The sequence below is a fragment of the Rana temporaria genome, chromosome 1, assembly GCF_905171775.1.
Source record: "Rana temporaria chromosome 1, aRanTem1.1, whole genome shotgun sequence".
NCBI classification, from domain to species: domain Eukaryota; kingdom Metazoa; phylum Chordata; class Amphibia; order Anura; family Ranidae; genus Rana; species Rana temporaria.
The window spans coordinates 606,574,202-606,597,134 of NC_053489.1; the positions used below are offsets into that span (position 1 = coordinate 606,574,202).

Consider the following 22,933-nt stretch of genomic DNA (forward strand, 5'->3'; position numbering starts at 1 on the left):
CTACATCTTCTTAAGACGGTACCCTAAAACCATACAGGTCATACATACTTTGGGTCAACCTTGCTGCCAACAAGCTTGTGTAATAGCACTTTACCTGACCTCACTTTTAGGTGCCAGTAGCCTTGGAAATACATTTAGATTTTTTGGTGTCACAAAAAAAATGTAAGTACACATGAAGACTAGGGGGTCAATATACTGCAATATACTGCAGTCACACTCTGCAAGGGCATATGCTCCCATAATTATACAATTATTTTCAAATAAAAATTCTGTTTTTTAATTTCACTTATATGTGATTGGGTATTCTTTGCAAAGTGAATCTTCGCCTTATTTACTAGGTCTGAAGCAAATGGCTTTGTAAAGTGCACAGTCTATTTGCCTTTAGTTAACCAAACCCTAAGTATCATCTATCCCTAAAGCCCCGTACACACAGGCCGAATATCGGGGGGTATCAGCTGGTTTGAAAGAAACCAGTCGACATGTGTACGTCAGCCCGTCCAACAGAAGCCAGCTGAATGTCTTGCTTCTGTCAAAGGGGCATGACCAAAAAAGGTCATCCGATCAGTGCTCTCAGCCAATGGCCCTACTAAGGGTACATACAACAAATAACATACACATATGTGGGATCTCTTTGATCGACAGAAGCAGAAGATCACTGGCAGAAAAAAATTAAAACTCTCATAAACTCATCTAAACTTTGTACAAAAAATGCTCTATATGGAAGTTTTTTACTCCAAAAAAAAACAGATTTTTTTTAAGCCCAGTGTGCATGGAACCTAACATGTTAAAGCTTATATGAGCTTTCAGCGATTGGGTTAAAATAGACCAATTAAATATTCACACAACACTTAAAATAACTCATCAGATTATCTTTTAAATCTTCACCTAACACCTAAAATAATCCCGTACCAGGCTGAAAGGTTAACTGGGTGGCTGACAAATATATACTTACCTAATCCAACCAAATATTAAAATCTGCAGATTTCATGTATTTCTGTGTGACATATCATTTAAAAAATGCCTAAAACTGCCTGTCTGATCCTCTACATAGCAGACTTTCTTGTGTAGAGCAAATTCATTAAATGTTCATCCAGTACTTAATTGTGTTTGCTGAATTGGAAAGTCTGGATATCCGAAGAGTCAGTCCAGAATTCTGTCCTATTGTAAAATGTCAGAATAATTAAAGAGGATGTAGGAGCAAAAACTATGAAAGAAAATTTTGGAATAACAATTAATGAGCAGAGCATGATTATTAGAGTACAGCATGGTAAACACATGTAAAATATGTATCGGTAGTTAACAAAATCTGAAAAATTTGTATAATGACTGTCCAAGACATATTTCCTAGGTAAAGAGAACCTAGAATGTGAATGATCTAAAGAATAACTCTAATGAAGGAATAAAAATATTCTATAATGAGAGTTGGCTGAATCACTAAATATAACCAATTAACATATTTATCTCTTCTTCTGGCAATGCAAGAGCAGCTAATGCACGGTCAGGAGTTTGACATCATAAAAAATACTGTTTCTTTAAGGCCTCATTCGCATTTGGCGTTTTGGGATCTCTGGTAGAACCACTGTGATTCTACTCGTTATCTCATTTCACATTCCAATCACAAAACGCAGGTTCAGGTACCATTCATTTTTAATGGCAACTAAAATGTGGTTCGGGTATTGCTGTGATTATCACGCGGCCATCGCTTCAAAATGAAACGTGCAAAACTTGTCGCACATTTGTCTTTTATGACTTGAGGAGGGTGCACGTTCAACCTCCATGTACATGGATTAACACTTACAATTAACAATTCACCAACGTTTCCTGCATGAAATAACATAGTCACGTCATTTGCATAAATTATTGCATGCGGTAAATTAAGTCCAATTCATAAAAAAACATGATTATGCAATATTTAACACAAAAAAAATGTGCCGGTAAATATTGCTTTAAAAAGTTTAATTCACAAATGGACCAGAGAGTAAACAAGCATGTGATATTTACCACCAGAGTTTTGCTGGCGGCATCACATGCGATATTTGTCAAAAAGTAGCGTGGGAGTTGAGAGGACCCCCACGCTGTTTTTTAACAAATAGTTGGTTGCTAAGTTGCGGGCCGCTGCTGCGTCCTTAACAACCAATGACTCAGCATGCATGGGTCCGTGACATCACATGGGAGTAAGACCACCAGGTGACGTAGTCAGGTGGCCCGCCCTTTACCTATATAATAAATGTCAAATGGCTGAGCCAGCGGTGGACGGCAGGAGTCTTTTTATTTATTTCTTTTTAGGGTTAGTGGTGCGCGGGCAGCATGATTGATGAAGGATTGACATCGGGGGACATTTTTTTTTTAATAAAGAAATTGTCAAAAACGGTCTCTGTGTTTTAATTACTTTTTGACACTTTTTTGGTTAGAGGGTAAGGTACACCAATATCCCATACTCATTCCCATGGGGAGGACAGGATCTGGGGGGCCCCCTTATTAAAGGGAGCTTCCAGATTTTCATAAGCCCCCTGCCTGCAGACCCCCATAACCACCAGCCACTGATGTGGGGATGAGGCCCTTGCCCCCATCAACATGGGGACAAGGTGCTTTGGAGCAGGGGGGCAGAGTCCCCCACCTCAGAGCACCCACCCCTCATGTTAAGGGCATGTGGCCTGGTATGGTTCAGGAGGGAGGTGCTCGTTTGTACCCCCTCCCTTTCCTGACCTGCCGGGGGCTGCATGCTCGGATAAGAGTCTTACATAGATTTGGGAGGGGGCTCCACAACATTTTTTTTCAGCATTTTTAATTGTCTGAATTTTTTTACATTCAGCTGTCAACTGTCAGTTGTTAAGAACTCGACAGTCGGCTTCCCGTCCCACTCCTCAGCAACCAGCTTACTGCGGTAATTACCGCTAAATACTGCATTCAGTATTTAAAGGGGTTGTAAAGGTTATTTTCTTATTTTTTAAATAGGTTCCTTTAAGCAAGTGCATTGTTGGTTCACTTACCTTTTCCTTCAATTTCCCTTCTAAATGTTTTTTTCTTTGTCTGAATTTCTCACTTCCCGTTTCTCCTCAGTAAGCTTGCCTCCATCACCTGGCTGGGGGTTAATCAGCCAGAACAGTTTACTGAGGAGGAAACAGAAAGTGAGAAATTCAGACAAAGAAAACAAAGAAAAAAAACATTTAGAAGGGAAATCGAAGGAAAAGGTAAGTGAACCAACAATGCACTAGCTTAAAGGAACCTGTTTAGAAAATAAAAAACGAACCTTTACATCCCCTTTAATGCAAAATTCTTAATGAATTGAACACTTGCACAATTGCTACCGCATTCAGTATTTTACCGCATTTTTTAGCCATTATTTAACTCTTAGTGAATTGACCCTTTACTATTAACCCCCCTGGCGGTATTCCCGAGTCTGACTCGGGGGTTACATTTTTGTGCTGCGATCGGTAACCCTGAGTCAGACTCGGGCTTGCCTCGTAGCATCCACAGGCTTGGTTTACTTACCTTGTTCCTGGATCCAGAAATGCCACCGCGCTGTGTGAGCGAGCCTCTGTGTGCCGCCGATCTCCGTTCCCTGCAACGTTACGACGCACGGGAGCGGAGAACGGCGCCAAATTCAAAAAGGTAAACAAACACCTTACATACAGTATACTGTAATCTTATAGATTACAGTACTGTATGTAAAAAATACACCCCCCTTGTCCCTAGTGGTCTGCCCAGTGCCCTACATGTTCTTTTATATAATAAAAACTGTTCTTTCTGCCTGCAAACTGTAGATTGTCCATAGCAACCAAAAGTGTCCCTTTATGTCAAAAATGGTTTTAGAGCAGCTAGAAAACAGCGATAATAAATTATAATCACTTGCAGAATTGTGCGATAGCGATTTGTGGGGAAATTCGTCATAAAAAAATAAAAGTAATGACAGCGACAATTCTGCAACTGAGCAAATTTCAGTGATTTTGAGTTGATTACATTATTGAATAATTTTTATTATAATTATATTATTATTTGTTAGAATTATTTATAATTATTTATTATATTATAATTTATAATTTTGTTTTTAAAAAAAAATCATACCTGGGATGCCTACTAGAATCTTGTTTGGTCAGATTTAAGTGAGTTATTCCTAAAAATTTCAGGCCTTCAGTATAAAACGCCAAATTTCCTTGCAAATAATGGTACCGCTTTCAGCACCTAAAATCGGAAATAATCATACCGCTAGGGAGGTTAATGGATTATGAATTTAATAATGAGGATTTTCAAGGTCATGTATGTCTTAATTCATAGCATATACTTTTATCTGAACTTCATATATTGTTAATGGCACAGGATACTATATTTTTATATCGGATTGATACATTTTTTTATACATATATAGATTTTGTTGGCTCAGTGAATTCACAATAGCAACGTAGTTACATATTTATTAATTAATATAATTCTATTGCAATAAACAGGTTCATCTGCTAATATACTGGAAGGTGACCACTGCACACATTTGAGATAGCATTAATGGGCCAGAGATACAGTACATCTGTGAAAAGGTTCCAGAAAAACATTCCAGAAGCTATCAGGAGCTGCAGTTAAACAAATAAAACATAGGACACTTGCCTATTAATCCCTTCTGGTCTAGGTTTAGCAGCATGGACAGGGCATGTGGCTAAAACTTTCTCTCTCCATTTCATCCTTCTGGGGTTTTAAAGCTAGCCTCCCAGAGACAGGAAGTGCTAATGCATAATTATACATAACACTGTGATATTAGCAACTAACAGTAGATAGCAACACATCCCTACAGGAGAGTACAGTAAAAAAAATATTTTTTGTTATTATCACTTTTTAAAGATATAGTTTATCTCATAATTGTTTTAAATATAAGGCCCAATTCAGTTACCTGATTTTAAACTATGCCCAACCTGTTAATAAAAAAAAAATGAATTGGTATTTCTTTAATATGCAGTAGATGTGGTGGCTGGCCTTGGATTGACCTGGAGGAAAATTTACAAAAGTTTATAAATGTTCAAATATTTATGTGCTACTGGTGCAGCTCATAAAATTTGAATATCATCAAAAAGTTAATTTATTTCAGTAATTCAATTCAAAAAGTGAAACTCATATGTTTTATATAGATGCGTTACACACAAAGTGATATATTTCCAAAAAATTTTTTTTTTAATTTTGATGATTATGGCTTACAGCTAATGAAAACCCCAAATTTCTCCGAAAATTTGAATATTACATAAGACCTATAAAAAAAAAAAAAAAAAAAAAAAAGGATGTTTAATACAGAAATGTTGTCTTACTGAAAAGTATGTCCATGTACAGTATAGTATGCACTCAATTATTGCATGAATTATGCATCAATGTGGCGTGGCATGGAGGCGATTAGCCTGGGGCACTGCTGAGGTGTTATGGAAGCCAAGATTTCGTTAATAGTGGATTTAAGCTCGTCTGCATTGTTGGGTCTGGTGTCTCTCATCTTCCTCTTAACAATACCCCACAGATTCTCTGGGGTTTAGGTCAGGCGAGTTTAGTGGCCAATAAAGCACAATGATACCATGATCATTAAAATCGGTGTAATGATCACTTAGTGGCCCTGTTCTTCATTCCAGCACCCGGGTGTTGGTTATTGCTTTTCCCCTGTCTGTGTTCACCTGTTAGCTGATTGATCTGATCAGTCACCTGATATAAGCAAACTGAACCCTCTATCCCTCGCTTGTGATAGAGACAGACTTACCTGCATTGTTCTAGATCAAACCTCCCGTTAGTCTGCCTTGCTTGCTGTTGGATCCCCTGTTCATGACCCGGATTGGATATTGGACTATCCCCTAAACTCAGCCTGTCTTTTACCTGGAACAGACACTGGATTATCCCCTGAACTCAGCCAGCCTTTACCTGAACTGCCTTTTAACCAGGCTATCTGTCTGCTAAATTGCAAGTACCTGTTTGCCTTGCTCAGTTCGCAACTGCCTTGGCATGGTGGCCAGACACTATAGCATTGTGTAAGTCCTGGTGGCAACCAAGTACCAGTGGATCTGCTTGTCTTAAGGGAATGGGGCTGCTATAGGTGAAGCATACAGTAGCTAGAAATAGTGTCTGACCACCTGTGTTGGGGTAGATATGACATTCATGACAATAGGTATTAGTACTTTTGGCAGTGTGGGCAGGTGGCAAGTCCTGCTGGAAAATGAAATCAGTATCTCCATAAAGCTGGTCAGCAGAGGGAAGCATGAGGTGCTCTATAATTTTCTTGTTTACACTGACTTTGGACTTTATAAAACACATTGGACCAACACCAGCAGATGACATGGCTCCCCAAATCATCACTGACTGTGGAAACTTCACACTGGACTTCATGCAACTTGGATTCTGTGCCTCTTCACTCTTTATCCAGACTCTGGGACCTTGATTTCAAAATTAAATGCTAATATTTCTGCAGTCCGTGATGATTTGGGGAGCCATGTCATCTGCTGGTGTTGGTCCACGTTTTTTTATCAAGTCCGAAGTCAGCCTACTACCAGCCCTCTATTTAATATACAGTACGTTGCTCTTATAAGAATGTAAACAGTGTTTGTAGCCCCTTGTTAAAAAAGACAATAATAATGTTACAATGGAATTTAGTTATTTTACATACTGTCCTTACTAGCAACTTTGCATGTAAAAAAATATATTGTAATAACTGTTCCTATCACACTCCTTAGCTCAGTCCTCAATTGGCTCTAATTAACTACTGTTGTGTTGCTGCTACACTTTTTCCTTTTTGGTTCTGTTTGTTTGATCAATTTTGTAGTGCCGCATTGAAACAAATTAAAATTAAAACCCAAAGGAACTTTGTCATGCTTTGTAACAGAAGAAAATTACAAATGTCATTATAAATTAGGCAATTTACAGAATACATTTTGAACTTTTATAATACAATAACAGAAGTTGTTTTAAAAGATATCACTGGTAAAACTAGAACTTTTTTCATTCTTGTCTTTAGAAAACACAGAGGGCCAGATTCACGTAGAATTCCGGCGGCGTAACGTATTGCATTTACGTTACACCGCCGCAAGTTTTATGGGCAAGTGCTTGATTCACAAAGCACGTGCCTGTAAACTTGCGGCGGCGTAGCGTAAATCCGTCCGGCGCAAGCCCGCCTAATTCAAATGGGGCGTGTATCATTTAAATTAGGCACGTTCCCGCGCCAAACGTACTGCGCATGCTCCGTTTTGAAATTTCCCGCCGTGCTTTGCGCGAAATGACGTCGTACCGACGTCATTTTTTGAACGTCGACGTGAGTTACGTCCTTTCCTATTCACGGACGACTTACCCCAAAAAAAAATTGAAATTCGACGCGGGAACGACGGCCATACTTTAACATGGCAAGTCTAAAGATAGGCTAAAAAAAAAACAGCTTTAACTATACGCCGGGAAAAGCCGACTAGCGACGACGTAAGAGAATGCGACGGCCGCGCATACCTTCGTGAATCGCCGTAAACAGATAATTAGCATACCCGACGCGGAAAACGAAGCGAACTCCACCCAGCGGGCGCCGAAGTATTACACCTACGATCTGAAGGCGTACGAAGCCGTACGCCTGTCGGATCGAAGCCAAAACCCATCGTATCTTGGTTTGAGGATTCAAACTAAAGATACGATGCGGCAAATTTGAAAATATATTTCTTCTGTGAATCTGGCCCAGAATCTCTAGTCTTAGGACTGGTTCTCACCATGACATCAATGCATGTAAAAACACATAGTAACATACACTATGGCCCAGATTCACGTACGACTTACGCCGACGTATCTTCTGATACGCCACATAAGTTCTAGGATACGCCGTCGTATCTATGCGCCTTATTCTTGAAACAAGATACGCCTGAATTTTGGCTTGATCCGACGTAAGTCTCCTACGCCGTCGTATCTTTGGTGCATATTGACGCTGGCCGCTAGGGGCGCTTCCATTGATTTACACGTTGAATATGTAAATGACCTAGATACGCCAAATTAACGAACGTACTTGCGCCCGTCGCAGTAAGCTACGCCGTTTACGTAAGGCGTACGTCCGGCGTAAAGTTATCCCACCGAAAGCAGAGGTAAGTCATGTTACGGTATGGACGTCGGAACAGCCGTCGTATTTTACATTGTTGACGTAAGGCGTACGTGAATTGGGCTGGGCGTAGGTTACGTTCACATTGTACGCATTGAGCCGTCGTATCTTAGGGAGTATATGCGACGTGATCCTGAGAATGCGCGCGCATGCGCCGTTCGTTCGGCCATTCATTTACATGGGGTCACGGTTAATTTTAATACAACACGCCCACTACCTTCCTAATTTGAATTAGGCGGGCTTGCGCCAGCCCATTTATGCTACGCCGCCGTAACTTAGGGAGCAAGTGCTTTGTGAATACTGGTCTTGCCTCTCTATGTTACGTCGGCGAAGCACATTTGAGATGCGCTACACCCGCTCAAAGATACGCCGCTGTACGTGAATCTGGGCCTATATGTGTATTTTCATTTATTCTTAATGACACCCAACACACACATATACAGTAAAAATCGAAATGCCACAGATGCCAATGCCAAAAAAAATTAACATGCAATTTTCCATGCTTCAAAGGCCTATTTAATATGAATGGGCTACCTTAAAGTTGAACTATAGGTTATAACCCCTGTATTTTTTTTTTCATGATCTGTGTCCCATTGCAGAGATTTGCCTTCACTTCCTGTGCCATAGCCAAACAGGAAGTAAGCGGAAATATTTTCTAAATGAAGGGAATGCCTTGGGGACCTCCAGGTCACCATTGGAAGATCTCCTTTCTATTACTATTTTGGGAACAACCCAAAATTTGTGACTTTCTTTTATTTTCAATGATAATGGTAAACAGGGCAAATAGAGAGGGTGAATCTCCCGAACAGGGTCACAGAAAACAACAAAAACTGACAGATGTTCTAATACATCTCCACTCTGTCCAAAACAAAAAATATGTTTTGGCTTTAGTTATACTTTTATGCAGAGTGTGTCAAAACTAGGACCCTCTGACTTGATGCGTTTTGGTTCATTGAACCCTATAAGTAAAACTTCTGGGGTTAGTGAACTGAAAACAGCCCGGGACCCAAGATGCACTTAGCCTAGGTCCACATTATTGCTGCTCCATAATCATTTTTGATGTGTTTTTATGCTTTGTGTGGGGCAGATCCTCAAAGAAATTACGCCAGCTATCTGTTGATACGCCGCGTAATTTCAAATTTTGCGCATCGTATCTTTGTTTTGGTATCCACCAAACAAGATACAACGGCATCTGTGTTAGATCCGACAGGCGTACGCCTCAGGCCTTGTACACACGGTCGGACCAAACCGATGTGACTGGTCCGTCGGACCGTTTTCATCGGTTCACCTCTGAAGTGGCCATACGGCCTGATATGTGTACACACCGTCAGTCCAAAATCCGATCGGGTCAGAACGCGGTGACGTCAAACACACGACGTGCTGAATAAAACGAAATTCAATGCTTCCAAGCATGCGTCGATTTGTTTCTGAGCATGCGCGGGTTTTGAAACGATGCTTTTCTGTACTAACCATCGGTTTGGCCCGATGGGGCAGCAGTCCATCGGTTTGGTTTTGAAGCATGTTTTAAAATTTTGGACCGAAGGAAAACAGACCGATGGCCTATACACACGGTCGGTTTGGTCCGATGAAACTGAACTTCGGTTCATTCTCATCAAATCGGTCCGACCGTGTGTACGGGGGCCTTAGTACGCCGTCGGATCTAAGATGCAATTTTCCGGCGGCCGCTGGGTGGCGTTCACGTCGTAATCCGCGTCGGGTATGCAAATTTGCTTTTTCCGACGATCCACGAACGTACGAGCGGCCGTCGCATTCTTTTACTTCGTTTCCGTTCGGCTTTTTCCGGCGTATAGTTAAAGCTGCTATCTGGTGGTGTACTCAATGTTAAGTATGGCTGTCGTTCCCGCGTATATTTTAGAAAATTTTACGTTGTTTGCGTAAGTCGTCCGTGAATGGGGCTGGACGCCATTTACGTTCATGACGAAAACAATGACGTCCTTGCGACGTCATTTGGAGCAATGCACCCTGGGAGTTTTGACGGATGGGGCATGCGCAGTTCGTTCGGCGCGGGGACGCGCTTCATTTAAATGAAACACACCCCCTACTCGCCGCATTTGAATTCCACGCCCTTACGCCGCGAGTGATACACTACGCCACCGTAACTTACGGCGCAAATTCTTTCAGGATTCAAAGATTTGCAAAGTAAGTTACAGCGGCGTAGCGTATCTCACATACGCTGCGCCCACGCAAATGTATGTGGATCTGCCCCTGTATTTTTTTGAAGGATGAGATTGGTTGTTAAGCACAAAATCATGCCAAAAATGTATGTGCATGCATTTTTCATGCGCTGCCATTGAATTCTATGGAGGCCAAACACACAGTATGCTGCACCAAAAGAATTGCCTGCACCTTTTCAAAATACGCACTGTTCCACGTTGCAAAATTGTGTAAGCATAGGCTTTATAAGCCATAGAACACTCTGGTGCCCCTTTAAGGCCCCTTTTACTCTGCCAGGAGTCCACCTAGTCAATGGGGAATCTTTCCGCTGATCCCCGCTGAGCAGACAGATGGCTTATGCAGAGCAGACACAAACACAGCCCACTCTCCTCTAGATGTAAACAGGCCGCCTGTCCGGTCACACCCAACTGCCATCCAATCCAATCCGCTATATGGATGAGAAACAGACCCCCATGCGTCTGATTTTACCAGATTGGACTGGGTTTTCGTTTACATACACTGGTCCATAGGGGATAATGAAGGGTCCGATTTGGTCCACCCGAAAAGCTGACAGGTGGACCCAATTAGTTCACCCAGTGAAAGGGGTCTAAAATGTACAGAAAATCATTGTTTTTCTTAGACCATAATGATAAATAGCCATGCGTTGGATAAGGGTTCTAAAAGCTGCATTTTGCCTGACCTGCAGTTTGCCATTCAATTAAATCTATGGGAGTCTATTAAGAACAACACATCTCTTCTAAAGCAAGTGAACTTAACATTTTAATAAACCTACAACAGTAAAATCAGTCTGTATATGCTGTAAAGCATGCTTATTATACTCACTGTGGAACCTAAGTGGTTAATCCTCTGCATTGTGTAAAAATTCCTGTTTAATCCTGTCCTCTCTGATTTTCCCCTTCTTCCACTGTTTCCAAACCATCTCCTGATAAGACAGAGCCTTTGGAGTCACTCTGCACATGCTCAGTTTGGTGTGTAGTGCCAGAGGGTTTTTTTTTCTTGGGGGGTGCATGTAATCAGCACAGATCCAATGCAGACAGAAGGTCAGGGGTCTTACAGCCTTATAGGACAGCCAGAGGAGAATGTAAACTCCTCCTACAAGCTTTAACCAGACACTGATACAAGTCACAAGACTGCTACATACTGCTGATGAGAAAAGGTATTTAGCAGTTTAGATTTACTGAAAACAGTTTATTTTTACTAAAATAATTGCATTTTCCATGTTCTGTGTACTGTGGGAGACCAGATATAGTGAATGTGTGGTCCTGGGTTTAGTAACACCTTAAAGCATTTGTTACCCTAAAACTTCACATTCCTGATATGTGCCTGCTGTACCATGTTTCTGAAAAAGTATCCTGTTCTCTTTGTATTGCTTACTTAATGTGAAATCCATGGTGTTCCTGCCTGTCCTTTTGCTTTCCTTTTAAAAACTGACCACACTAAGCAGGAGAACACACGGTGGTCAGTTTTCTAGCTATGCTTTGAACTCGGTGTACTTTCCTCCAATGATCAGACCTAGGATGCATTACGGTGAAAAAACACGTAGGTTCACAACCCCTTTAATGCATTATTTGCATTAAGATAAAAAACCTTCTATGTGGAGCAGCCTCCCCAGCACCCCACAATTACCTACCTGAGCTCCTTCTCTCTCCAGAAATGTCCACAATCCCCTCAGCCATCCAGTACACTCCTCCTGATTGGCTGAGGCAGGGCAGCATCACCACTGGCTCCCGTGGCTGTCAATCAAATTCAGTTAGCCATTTAGGGGAGGTTGGGCTCCGTGTCTGAATGGATACACGAGCTCTGACTTATCTTGGGTGCCCCCTGTAGCAAGCTGCTGGCTGAGGGGCACTCAAAGGAGGGAGGGGCAAGAGCAGCAAAAAGGAACCCCAGAAGAGGAGGAATCGGGCTGCTCTGTGCAAAACCGACTGCACTGAGGAGGTAAGTATAACATGTTTGTTATTTAAAAAAAAAATTTGCCTTTACAATTACATTAAGTTGCTTCCTGATTTCTGCCACAGGCCAAAAGGATGTCATGAATTCCTTGAGTCTTCATAGGAGGAGGGGGAAAAGGATCTTTCTCAGCTAAGTACAACCTCCTGCTTGCATGCCTGAACTAAGGGCAGACGGACTTGAGAAAGTAAATTCTACATGAATCATCTGCCCTTAGTCAAGATGGCCATGGCTAGAACTGCTAGGGGTGTATTTCAAAGTGATTTCTGAAAAAATAAAGCATGAAGACAAGGATGGATGAGGGAGTTTTCTTTAAATATTAAAAATGAAATAAATAGGGTTTTCCGTTTGTAGTGCTCAGATACTGTTAAAGTTACTGTAAACAATCACCTTGTAAAACAACCCACCTAGTTTAAAATTGAAAATGAAAGGCAAAACATTTGTGTATAGCTATAAAAAAAAAATCACAAATACCTTTTTTTTCAAGCGATCACATTCCTATTGTTCCCAGCTGCATAAGAGCTGGGGGAGGAGAAGCAACAGGACACTGAGCTTCCCGGTAAATGGCTGTGCAAGGGGAGGTTGTGTCAGGACAAGTCTGATCATTGAAGGAGAGCAGCCTGAGTCCCCAGCATAGCTAGAGATCTGACCATGCAGTGCTCTCCTGCTTAATGTGGTCAGTTTTTAATAGGAGAGCAAAGGGACTGGCAGGAACAACGGGATTTCACACAAAGGAAGCAATACAAAGAGAACAGGAGGCCTTCTCATACAAGTACATGGTACAGTAGGCACATATCAGGAATATGAAATGCTGGGGTAACAAACTCTTTAGGTTCTGCTTTAATTCATATGTTTAGGTGTGAACAAGCCATGACTTAATTGTTCTGTATCCTGCAATGTTCCTAAATCCAAGGTTGGATGTATGTCCCACCCCCAGTCATAGCAAACGTTATCTAAACACATACACAGTATGGGCTAGATTCAGCAAAGAATTCCGCGGCGTATCCATAGATACGCCGCGTAAATTCAAAGCTGCGCCGGCGTATCTACTTTCTGTATTCAGAAAGCTAGATACGCCGACATTAGCCTAAGATACGACTGGCATAAGTCTCGTACGCCGTTGTATCTTAGGGTTAAGCATTCTGACGCTGGCCGCTAGGTGGCGCTCCCGTCGTTTTCGGCAGAGAGTATGCAAATTACCTAGATACGCCGATTCACAAACGTACGTGCGCCCGGCGTTCATTTTTTACGTCGTTTGCGTAAGGCTTTTTCGGCGTACTGTTGTGCCTGCTTCTATGAAGAGCACTCAATGTTAAGTATGGACGTCGTTCCCGCTTCGATTTTTTTATTTTTTACGTCATTTGCGTAAGTCGTTTGCGAATAGGGCTGGATGTAATTTACGTTCAAGTCGAAACTAATGACGTCCTTGCGACATCATTTGGAGCAATGCACACTGGGATATGTACACGGACGGCGCATGCGCCGTTCGTACAAAACGTCAATCACGTCAGGTCAACACACATTAACATAAAACAAGCCCCCCTTACACATTTGAATTACGCGCGCTTGCGCCGGCCCCATTCACGCTACGCCGCCGCAACTAACGGAGCAAGTGCTTTGTGAATACTGCACTTGCTCCTGTAACTTGCGGCGGCGTAGCGTAAATACGATACGCTGCGCCGCCGTTAGATTGCGCGCCCCCTACCTGAATCTAGCTCTATATATTCAGGGTATTTTTGCCAATCCCACACCTTTGTAAGTTCTAAAATTGCTAAAATTTATACAAATATTACATCTCAATGTATATACAATGGGTGTTTTCCACTTTACATGTGCCTCTGTCTTTCCCCAGGAATGTCCCAGTGGGATTGTTAATGAAGACAACTTTAAAGAAATCTACGCACAGTTCTTCCCCCAGGGAGGTAAGTTTCCCGCTTGCACTAACATGGCGCTGGCAGCTCGTCAGTTAATAGTCCTCCTGCGTTCTTCAAGCATGCAAAAGAGACTGTTAGTCAGCTCTGTAGCTAAGAGCACATCCGGGACGGCAGGCTGTCTGCTATGCTGTCATCCATCCTAGAGATGTGTAAATAAATGAACACAACAGATGTTCAGCGGTAATAATATTAGCAGCTCTCATCGCAAATATCATCTCAGGTTGTCTTTAGGGAAAATGTAATGACTTTCTTACATTAACTATCATTAGCTTTACAATCAATTTTAGAACTTTTTTTTAAGGCCAGTAAATAAAACCAAATTTTTTTATTAGCATACAGCCTAAAGCTTAACTCATCGACAAATTCAGATCTCAAGCAAAAAAATAAAAAAAAATATATATATATACACAGTATCTCACAAAAGTGAGTACACCCCTCACATTTTTGTAGATACTTTATTATATCTTTTCATGTGACAACACTGAAGAAATGACACTTTGCTACAATGTAAAGTAGTGAGTGTACAGCTTGTATAACAGTGTCAATTTGCTGTCCCCTCAAAATAACTCAACACACAGCCATTAATGTCTAAACCGCTGGCAACAAAAGTGAGTACACCCCTAAGTGAAAATGTCCAAATTGGGCTCAATTAGACATTTTCCCTCCCGGTGTCATGTGACTCATTCGTTTTACAAGGTCTCAGGTGTGAATGGAGAGCAGGTGTGTTTAATTTGGTGTTATCGCTCTCACTCTCTCATACTGGTCACTGGAAGTTCAACATGTCACCTCATGGCAAAGAACTCTCTGAGGGTCTGAAAAAAAGAATTGTTACTCTACATAAAGATGGCCTAGACCATAAGAAGATTGCCAAGACCCTGAAACTGAGCTGCAGCATACAGCCTGGAGTTCTTTTTAATTATTTTTATTAATAAATACAAATAAACTATTAATGCTTCTATTTCTGAAAGCATTCTTAAAGTGGAGTTTCCATCCCAAATTCTTTTTTCATTATTGTGCTCATTCGACCTAAAAAAGAAAAAAAAAAAAATTTTTTACTCACCTGGAAATGCCTGTTGTTATGCGGTCCCACGAAATCGGCTCCTCAGAACGCTAATGCTCCTGGGAAATGTGTGTCATCATTTCCCAGGATGCAGTGCGCTCCCCCATTATAACTCCCCATCCAAGACTTTCAGGAAGTAAGTGCTTGTGGGCTTCACAATGCCCACAAGCAAAATGACAACAGTCTTTTTTGAATAACTATACGGAGCGGCGGCGGATTGTAAAATAGTAAGTGACCGGATTTAAATTAGAAAAACGCAGGATGAAAGGACATACATTTAAAAAATGCTAATTGTGGTTGGAACCCCGCTTTAATTTAAAGCATTTTTTCCCACCTACCTAAAACCAGTGTAGTAACTTACATACTGTAGTAAAGCAAACTGTATTGCGCTGCCTCAATGTGATATATTTTTTTAAATTATCTCATTAAGATCAAACTATCATGCCATAAATAATGCTCACAAATAACAATAATTTTTCATATGTGAATTAAATATTTAAGGCCCCTTTCAGACGGACGGCTGTTTTGCCGCAGTTAAAAGCACTACAAATGTTTTGTGAAATTCAAGGCTCCAGGCACTGCGATTAGCTGCATTTGCACATTGCGATTACATGCGTTTACGTGCGTTTAACTGCGGCTGCGTTTAGCTGCGGTATTCATTTCCATAGCAACCATTTGTTTATTTTTTTTTGTTTGGGTCCCTTGAATTCTAAAACGCTGCTATCCGCAGTTGACAAAAAAGACTGCGATTACCTGCGGTTATGTGCATATAGCTGCGCTACATCGCACCTGGACGCATTCAATTCTATTTTTTCTATTTGCACCAAACCGCATGTAACGTAATCGTGCGTAAACGCTGTGTGTGAATCGGGCCATAGGAAAACATTGTGTGCTTTTAGCTGCGGTAGAAAAATAGAAAATCCGCAGCTAAAAGCACCATTCTATCCGTCCGTCTGAAAGGGGCCTAAAATTGTGAAACAAAAAAATCCAACAGATGTAATTAAAGTCCCACAGGTGAATAAACAATCACACAAAGTCATGTCCCATAGATGTGCAACCATGTAGGTCTTTAGTGTTGTATTAGTAAATCCAGGGTGTCTCCACCAAAGAAGTAATAAGGCTGCTTACTGGTCTCTAAGACCCCAATACCATGGAGGTCTAAGCAAGCTTAGCAATCCCTAGCCAGCTCCAGGTGCCTTCTATGTGCTCAGCACTCCTATATGCTCAGCACTTCCCCAATAGTTTCCAGCATGAACAGAATTGACATCACTCAGTAAAGAAAGCACACAAAAAACTCCATAATGTAGCAAACTTTTTGCCTCCTTTATTTTAAAAGCAAGGTAAAATTACTAACAAGACAAATGTGGTATACAGGTTTTTTCAAACAAACCACCACTTTTGTTTGAGAGGATGTGATGGTGTCACTGCCAGGCTGCGCCCTAAATGTGTTTTATCCTAATGGACATCTTTGTTTGCTCCACTTGTTCGCACCCTCCCTCCCTCTACAGCCACATTTGGCACTTTTTGGGGAGTAGGGGGAGCGAGTACCTGGTTTTGACATGCACCCGTTCCCACTGGCAGGTAAGATCATCAATCAGCGACCTACGTGCATTTCTGGCCCCGTCCTCCTTCCCCCGCTGCCTTCTGGGACACACACAAGTCCCATAAGATGAAGGGACCATCCAGAAATTGCAGCACGACTGTTGCATGCACAGTAGGAAACCAGCTGGGAAGCCTTAAGGCTTCCTTGCCGGTTTCCCTTACTTACAATACTGGCGCCTGCACAGGGTGCCGACATCTATGGATCCCTGGACAGGTAATTGTCCTAATATTAAAGTCAGTATTTGTAGCTGCTGATATATCAAAAAATCCAGACTGTACCTCCTTTTTAACCCCTTTATTGACAATACCTTTAGATTTACTGATTTACTGCACTTTTCCCTAAAGGTAACCCCAACTTATGCTTTTTTTTTTTTTAATCACATTTTTTATCACGTTTGCCCTTTTAATTGTCCAGCTTTGTGACAGGTTTACCTTGATCTGTCACACTTTAAAGTGGGTTTAATTCTTCAAAAGAAAAAGATTTATGCATTTTATGGTGTGAACAAACTGTAATTACCAGCTTAATGAAGATCATGAGTCATTTTAACCTCTTTGTAATAAATCTGACAACAGGCAAATAATGCATGAGAGCTGACATTTGGGCTTTGCGCAGAAAATTCATTGTGATGTTACCAACTATTAAATTGTGCTCTTTGCTGCCATCTTCTGGTCATTAATGATTTGTGCAAAAGATCTGAAATTCATTTGGTAGAACACTTGGTATGTGAGCGGGTTTTACATTATAGCGTAGTTTTCCAAATGCAGACCTCCAGGACTATTAACTGTATGTGTGTTCCAAACATTTGGGATGGAAAAAATTTGTTTTAAAAAGTCCAGCAAAATAGTTTACATAATTCCTAAGAAGGAAGCTGGAAAGTTGCAGTGCTGCATGGATGATGGATACAAGGTTAGGAAATATTTGTCTGTTGTAATTAAAAGAAAACACATAACAAGCGCACTTATATGAATTGGTTTATTTGCCAAAAAGATTTGAAAAGTGATGCTTTTGTAATCGCTTCAATATAGCCCAATCTGGTTAACAGCAGTGCCACATCCCAAGATTAAAGTAAATAGTAAGGCAGAAAACATTTACAGGCACCATGAAAATTAAGACAAAATTAAAAAATATATATTTTTATAATTAAATAGGTTAAAAAGCACTGTGCTAATAAAAGCATGATAGAAGCTGGCCCATATCAATTAAACCACATTGAGATACATGAGCATAATAATGCATATGTAAATCCCGATGTGTCAATTCTTGACACAAATCTTCATTAGGGAATGTATCACAGGGGTAAAATAGGACCAATGGTTACATAGTCATGATATTTCTGGAGAATGATAACCCCCAGAAGAGCAGAATAGGCTATTGCAAAGGTCACCATGAAGTTTCCCACTAATATTTCAAAAAGTATAAATGTAGGCCTTACAAGTCCACTTACAATCGATGGTAGAAATGCTAATTAGTAGATACACTTACCAGCCACTTTATCAGGTACACCTGTTCAATTACTTGGTAACAAAAATTGCTAATCACCCAATCACATGACAGCAACTCAATGGATTTAAGCATTTAGACGTTGTGAAGACCACTTGCTGAAGTTCAAACTAAGCATTAGAATGGGTAAGGAAGGGGATTTAAAACGAACTTCTGCTTTAAGCACTCTTCGCCCCCTTACATGCCACATTTGGCATGTCATTTTTTTTGGGGGGGGGGGCTTTGTTAGGAGTGGGACTTCCTGTCCCACTTCCTCCTTCCGCATTCGGGCCGCCTAGGCGACTCCTCCTCTCCACCTAGGCGACTCCTCCTCTCCACCTAGGCGGCTCCTCCCTCTAGGCGATCTCCTGGGACACGTGACAGGTCCCAGGAGATCACCTGTCCACTCTGGGAATGCAGCGCGACTCGCACATGTGCAGTGCGTGCCAGGTTGTGAAGCCGAAATCTGTCACGGCCGGGTGCCCAGAGTGGCAATGGAGGCACTGGCGAAGAGGAGGGGGAGAGAAGCGATGCTGTGGGCAGCCGCATCGCTGGACCATGGAACAGGTAAGTGTCAGTTTATTAAAAGTCAGCAGCTACACTTTTTGTAGCTGCTGACTTTTAATAAACATAAAAAGCCTGGAACTCCGATTTAAGTAACTTTGAACATGGCATGGTTGTTGGTACCAAACAGGCTGGTCTGAGTATTTTCAAAAACTGCTGATCTACTGGGAGTTTCATGCACCACCATCTCTAGGGTTTACAGAGAATGGTCCCAAAAAGAGAATATGTCCAGCGAGTGGCAGTTGTGCGGATGAAAATGCCTTGCTTGATGTCAGAGGTCAGAGGAGAATGATCAGACTGGTTTGAGATGATAGAAAGGCAAAAGTAACTCAAACAACCACTCATTTCAACCAAGGTATACAGAATACCATCTCTAAATGCACAACACATCGAATCTTGAAGCAGATGGACTACAGAGGCAGAAGACCACACCAGGTGCCTCTCCTGTCAGCTAAAAATAAGAAACTGAGGTTACACTTCACAAGGTTGCCTTTGGGTCCCTTAGTTCAAATTGAGCATTGTTTAAATGCCACGGCCAACCTGAGTATTGTTGTTGACCATGTCCATTCCTTTATGACTACTTCCAGCAGGATAATGCACCATGTCACAAATCTCAAATCATCTCACCACTGGTTTCATGGACATGACAATGAGTTCACTGCACTCCAATGGCCTCCACAGTCACCAGATCTCAATCCAATAGAGCACCTTGGGGATATGGAGGAATGGGAGATTTGCATTATGTAAGTGCAGCCCAAAAATCTGCAGCAACTGCGTGATGCTAGCATGTCCATATGGACCAAAATCTATAAGGAATGTTTCCAACACCTTGTTAAATCTATGCCACAAAGAATTAAGGCAGTTCTGAAGGCAAAAGGGGGTCCAACCCAGTATTAGCAAGGTGCACCTAATAAAGTGGCTGGTGAGTGTATTTTCAGCTATATAAAAAAGAGGAAGCGAATGGTTGGTGGTTATCAGAGCACTACAGCAAACAAAAAAGAGCATGTCCCCATCAAAAAAGAGAACACACAACTGAACACACTGCATCACATGGCCATACTCTCCAAAAGCCATCGCTGCTAGTATGCTGGGAAGGTGACAACACCTTTCAGAAGTTGAGGTTCCGCACTCTGTCCATGTACCACATCCTGCTTATTATTTGGACTATTATTATTATTACCTTAGATTGTAAGCTCCTTGAGGGGAGGGACTGATGTGAACGTACAATATATATATATGTAAAGCGCTGCGTAAATTGACGGTACCTGAAATAAGTACCTGAAATAAATAAAATAAATTATTATTGTACACGATTTATATAGCGCCAACAGTTTACACAGCGCTTTACAATGTATAGGGGGGACAGCACAATTACAGCACAGTTCAATACAGAAGGTACAGGAGGGCCCCGCTTGTAGAGCTTACATTCCAAAGGGAGGGGGTGGTGGTACAAAAGGTAATAGCTGCAGGGGATGATTTGATGTGGGTGGCTCAGGTACAGTTCTTAGGTTGGTGTGGGATAGGCTTCCCTGAATACATTTGTTTTCAGGTATCTCATAAAGGTTGACAGGTTAGGTCGGACATACCAGGGCAGGGAGTTCCAGAGGATGGGAAAGGCTCTGGAGAAGTCCTGAAGGCAAGCATGGGAGGAGGTAACAAGGGATCTGGAGAGCAGGAGGTCCTGGGAGGAGCGGAGGAGACGATGTGGGTGATATCTGCAGATGAGGTTGGTGATGTAGATGGGGGAGATGTTGTGCATGGCCTTGTATGTTGTGGTTAGTATTTTCAGCTTAATACGGCGGGGTAGGGGAAGCCAGTGAAGGGATTGGCAGAGAGGAGCAGCAGTCACGGATCGATAAGTGAGGTGTTTTAGTCTAGCAGCAGAATTCATAATAGACTGAAGGGGGGATACCCTGCGCAAGGGTAGGCCATTAAGGAGAGAGTTGCAATAGTCAAGGCGGGAAATAATCAAGGCGTGAATAAGTTGCTTTGTGGTGTCGTTAGTCAGGAAGGGTCGGATTCTGGAGATGTTAAGGCGGCAGGATTTAGCCAGCGATTGGATGTGGGGGCTGAAGAAGTGGTCAGAGTCAAGGAGTACATCCAGCACCCTGGCATGTGTGGAGGGACGAATGGTTGTGCTGTTGATATTAATGGTAAAGTCATTGGGGGAGGACCGGGAAGAAGGAAATATAACAAGCTCAGTTTTAGAAAGACTGAGTTTGAGAAAGCAGTGTGACTTCCATACTGATATGTAATTTAGTAAATTTATGATACACAAGGAGATCGAGGAAGTGAGTTGAGGAGTGGAGAGATATATCTGGGTGTTGTGAGCATAGAGGTGGTATTGGAAGCCATGGGAGGTTATCAACTGGCCCAGGGAAGAGCTATAGAGAGAGAATAGGAGGGGCCCAAGGACTGGGCCTTGGGGTACCCCAACAGGAAGAGGAGATGGAGTTGTAAGTGACACTGAAAGTAGGTAGGTAGGAGGAGAACCAGGATAAAGCAGAATCACTGAGGCCAAAGGAGTGGAGTTTGCTGAGGAGAAGAAGGTGGTCAACTGTGTGTGAATGTCAAGATATTGGAGGACCACATAATACCTCCTATTAAAGCGGGAGTTCAACCAATTCCTTTTTTTTTTTTTTCCCCTTAGCTTCCTGCTCGTTTTGTCTAGGGGAATTGGCTATTTGTTTTAAAATATGATCCGTACTTACCCGTTTTCGAGATGCATCTTCTTCCGTCGCTTCCGGGTATGGGTCTTCGGGAGCGGGCGTTCCTTCTTGATTGACAGTCTTCCGAGAGGCTTCCGACGGTCGCATCCATCGCGTCACTCGTAGCCGAAAGAAGCCGAACGTCGGTGCGGCTCTATACTGCGCCTGCGCACCGACGTTCGGCTTCTTTCGGAAAATCGTGACGCGATGGATGCGACCATCGGAAGCCTCTCGGAAGACTGTCAATCAAGAAGGAACGCCCATTCCCGCAGCCCATACCCGGAAGCGACGGACTCCTAAACCCCACCCCAAAACTAAGAAAATAAAATATTTTGTAAATAGAGAAAGACTCCTTTTGCATTACATAATACAATGCTCAGTTCCTGAACAACTATTACCAGGCGGGAACATGGCTATGGGTGAGGCATAAGGTTGTGGCCTGGCCTATTTCACTTGGTTAGTATTTGTGTTTTAAAAGTGTTAGGTGGCTCTTGGGGCATGAGAAATGTAAGTGGAACACTGATGGTGTAACCTGGATTTTATAATATCTGCTATTCACTAGTAACTTAAATTTGTATGCATTGCCCCAAGTGTGGGGTAACTTTAAAATGTTCATGATGCCAATGATCCTCTAATTCTAAATCTGTTCTTTTGACTTGTAGATGCTTCAACTTATGCACACTTTCTATTTAACGCTTTCGACACAGACCACAATGGATCTGTGAGTTTCGAGGTAGGTTGTGATCTGTCAGTAAAGTACAAATTTTGTTTTTGTTCATTATTTAACTCCTCGACTTTGATGAGAAAGCACAAAATGTATATCACTGTATAGATTGAACCTAATGCTTGTAGCCAATAAAACAGCTGACACCCTGAAACTGTGTTCACCCATCCACTATATAATGCTGACTGTCTGCTCTGGTTACATACATCAAAACAGGCAAAGCTCCTATTGCAATACTAGGAAAGAACTGTTTTTACTTGACTCATACCTGTTTGACTATAGAGCCATTAGAAGAGAGCCATCAAAAACAAGATAAAGGGGGTCATTTACGAAAGGCAAATCTACTTTGAAAAGTGCACTTGAAATTGCACTAAAAGTGCACTCGGAAGTTCAGTCGTTGTAGATACGAGGGGGACATGCAAGGACAAAAAAAAAAACAGCATTTTAGCTTTCTAATGATTGGATAATAAAATCAGAAGAGCTTCCCCTCATTTCAGATCTTCCCCTGAGATTTACAGCGACTGCACTTCCAAGTGCACTTTCAGTGCAATTTCAAGTGCACTTTGCACTTAGAGTACAACTTGATTGTATTCCCTTGTGTTAAAGGCTCTCTTACCCCACCAAAAAATATTATTTCA

General features: G+C 41.8%; 1 protein-coding gene across 3 annotated transcripts in view; it reads left to right on the forward strand.

The window, feature by feature from the left end:
• The window catches only part of KCNIP4 (potassium voltage-gated channel interacting protein 4), an 894,954-nt gene that overhangs the window by 820,546 nt on the left and 51,475 nt on the right, over nt 1-22,933 (forward strand). For all 3 annotated transcript variants that reach the window (XM_040335194.1, XM_040335193.1, XM_040335192.1), the window contains exons 3-4: nt 14,076-14,145; nt 22,234-22,304. In XM_040335194.1, the coding sequence (XP_040191128.1) occupies nt 14,076-14,145; nt 22,234-22,304 (141 nt within the window). The remainder of the gene's footprint in view (nt 1-14,075; nt 14,146-22,233; nt 22,305-22,933) is intronic.